This window comes from Protobothrops mucrosquamatus, unplaced genomic scaffold, assembly GCF_001527695.2.
Source record: "Protobothrops mucrosquamatus isolate PMUCROS unplaced genomic scaffold, P.Mucros_1.0 scaffold2050, whole genome shotgun sequence".
NCBI classification, from domain to species: Eukaryota; Metazoa; Chordata; class Lepidosauria; order Squamata; family Viperidae; genus Protobothrops; species Protobothrops mucrosquamatus.
In genome coordinates, this window is record NW_015388157.1 from 350,745 (window position 1) to 353,518 (window position 2,774).

General features: G+C 39.5%; 1 protein-coding gene across 1 annotated transcript in view; it reads right to left on the reverse strand.

Moving 5' to 3' along the window:
- LOC107294673 (dynein heavy chain 9, axonemal-like) overlaps nt 1-2,774 on the reverse strand; it is a 112,567-nt gene that overhangs the window by 10,654 nt on the left and 99,139 nt on the right. Inside the window, exons 27-28 of the mRNA XM_015823924.1 lie at nt 1,399-1,581; nt 296-685 (exon numbers count right to left, since the gene is read on the reverse strand). Coding sequence (XP_015679410.1) covers nt 296-685; nt 1,399-1,581 — 573 coding nt within the window. The remainder of the gene's footprint in view (nt 1-295; nt 686-1,398; nt 1,582-2,774) is intronic.

The following is a 2,774-nucleotide window of genomic DNA, read 5'->3' on the forward strand; positions in this document are numbered from 1 at the left end:
TTATGGTTTTTAACTTAATCCATCTACAGTATCTCTAAATGATGAATTCCAGGAAAACACCAATTTTGTACTTGTAGTAGTGGGCTATGAATATACATAGCAGAGCTCTTACCCTAGGTAAGAGACAAATGGTATACTTCCCAGAGGTGAGTTTGAATTCTCCTCAGAGAAGTAGCAAATCTAAGTTAATGGTAAGCTACAATCTTGGCCATACACAGTCTAATTATTCTGGGACTTTTGTTTCACAATAAGGTGACTTATCAAGTAGCAGCAACCCTTATATCTTTGCATTTACCTGCATATCCCAGCGTGCGCCCTCCATGAACAAGCCATGAATATATGCACCTTCCCGTGGAGGACTGGTGAACTCTTCACGATTCCTCTTAGTCACATCACATTGCAGCGTCATTTTGTCCAGAGGCCACTCATTTTTTCGGGCCATGGACTGCATTATGGCTGTCAAGAAAGACTGTGGGTTAAAGAATCCTGCCAGCCACACCACAGATGGTAGCATGAAGTCTCCTATCCATGTTTCAAGCTCTCTGATGCGACTGAGAAGGTCGGTGAACCAACTGCCTAAACCAGACATGGAAGGATAAGCTCTCCTGGTCCATGATTCAGGCACCATATCTAAGAAGATGGCATTCTGTAAAGTCTCCATATCATTGGTCATGGTTAATTCACCCTAAAACACATAAGAAAAAGTAGCATGACAGACACAAGACAGCTTTCAGTCAAAATGCACTAAACATGGGAAAGTAGCACATTTAGTAGGATTTGCAATAACTCTGAAAATAATTCACCCTTCAGTTTCAAACAAAGGTAGAGAAATAGAAAATCAACTAGTTTTAACAACTGAAAAACTCCTAAAATAACTGGGAGATATTTGTGGAATAATTTAGATACTTCTGCTATATCACAAGCTTTTATCATTATTTGATTTAATTGACAATATTTTTTTGGTTCTGCTTGATTTTTAAAATGGTTTTTAAGTGCAAATTATTTTCTGTATATTTATTATATATTTATCCCACCTTTATTATTTTTATAAATAACACAAGGCAGTGAGCATTCATAATATTCTCTCTCTTCCTATTTTCCCCACAACAACAACTGGTGAGCTAGATTGAAAGAAAGTGACTGGCCCACAGTCACCAAGTTGCCTTTATGCCTGAGGCAGGACTAGAATTCGCAATCCACTAGTTTCAAAGCCAGTACCTTAACCACTACACTGAACTGGTTCTCTTTATTTACATTTATTTATTTACATGGGTTTATATGTACTTTTTTATAACATTTGCTTTCTAATGGTAGGCTACCCCTCATAAACTGAGTGTTTTCCTGTCATCTCTAAATTGTCTTCAAAATTGCACAAAAATCGGGGGGGAGAGTCTGTACCTTCAGTCCCAGGTCCAGCTCTCTCAGCGACCGCTTAATCTCACAAGTGAGAAAGTTCATGCGTTCACATTCCTGGAAGGCAACCACTATGTATGGTGTTCTCTCTTCAACTTTGGCCATCAGCTCAGGAATATTAAACTCGTCCGCTAATTTCTCCAGGATATCATCAAGCAGCGCCTTCACCTATATGCCAGAGTGAGGGAATATTGCTGAAACTTACTTACACAAGTTATTTAACAACTTGAACTAGGCTTAGAGAAGTTAATTTCCCCTTATTGAAGAAAAGCTGAGTCAGACCAAGCTTGGCTCTTTTAATCAAGCCATCTGACAGACTATTAACATCTACAAGCATTCATAGAGGTTCCACGTACATAAATAGCTTTGAAAATGGCCACACATTATGCAGATATTCTTTTTTTTTTCTTGATTCTCTGTGCTATGCCTCAATTTCAGATTAGGGCAGTTCTAATCTGAATATAGATGAAGTTATAAAAGGAAGCGAGGGGAAAAGAAACATTGGATCAGACTTTATTGAACCTCCTTAAGAGTCATTTTATTCAGCAATTGTCAAATGCAATAATTCAGAGGCATTGGTTCTCTGTTTTTATTTTATTGTGGACGTTTCTTTTGCTTTGGGCTGCAATTTGGCAGCATCTCTGTCCAAACTACACTATAAGACTCAATTGTTGGCAGGATCTGGAACTAGGACTAGAAGGGCCACTGCCAAAAGAGTGAGGAAAGCGCAGGGTGAAGATCCCTGGCACCAACCTACCTAGACAAGAGGTTAGATCAGTGGAGTTTGAGTATCTGAGCAGCATTAAGTCTTGATATATACCCGATGAAATGTTCAATCTGTCTGCCAGTGATTCAAAAGAATTGTGAGCAGAAGTAGGGGACTAATAAACTCCATCTGAGATGAGGGGCAAGTGGAGATTGAAGCCCCAACTTCTCAGGTATAAATAAGAAAGTCCCTCAAGGCCCTGAGGATTTGTACCAATGGTAACACAGGTATAGGAGATAACCAGGCTGTGCCCGAGGAGAGGGGAGCAATCAAATGCATCATCAGTCTCGAGTCCCTTCGCACCCACAAGAGATCTAAGACCAGTCTACCTTGAATTCTGTTGATTCTTACATACCGCTAATTTGCTTTGACCATTACTAGTTCAAATTCTCGTAGGGAGCCTTAGCTTGCAATAAACCTATACATTCGTTTGAATTGCCTGATTTTCTATACTTGACAGTAGGAAGGGTGTGAAATCTGTACACAAATTGGATTGGTTGCAAGGTGAAGCTCAGCTGGTACTCCAATAATACTACAATCAGTCTTAGACTGATAGTGACATGGATGGCGATATGACAGAAAGCATCATATACAC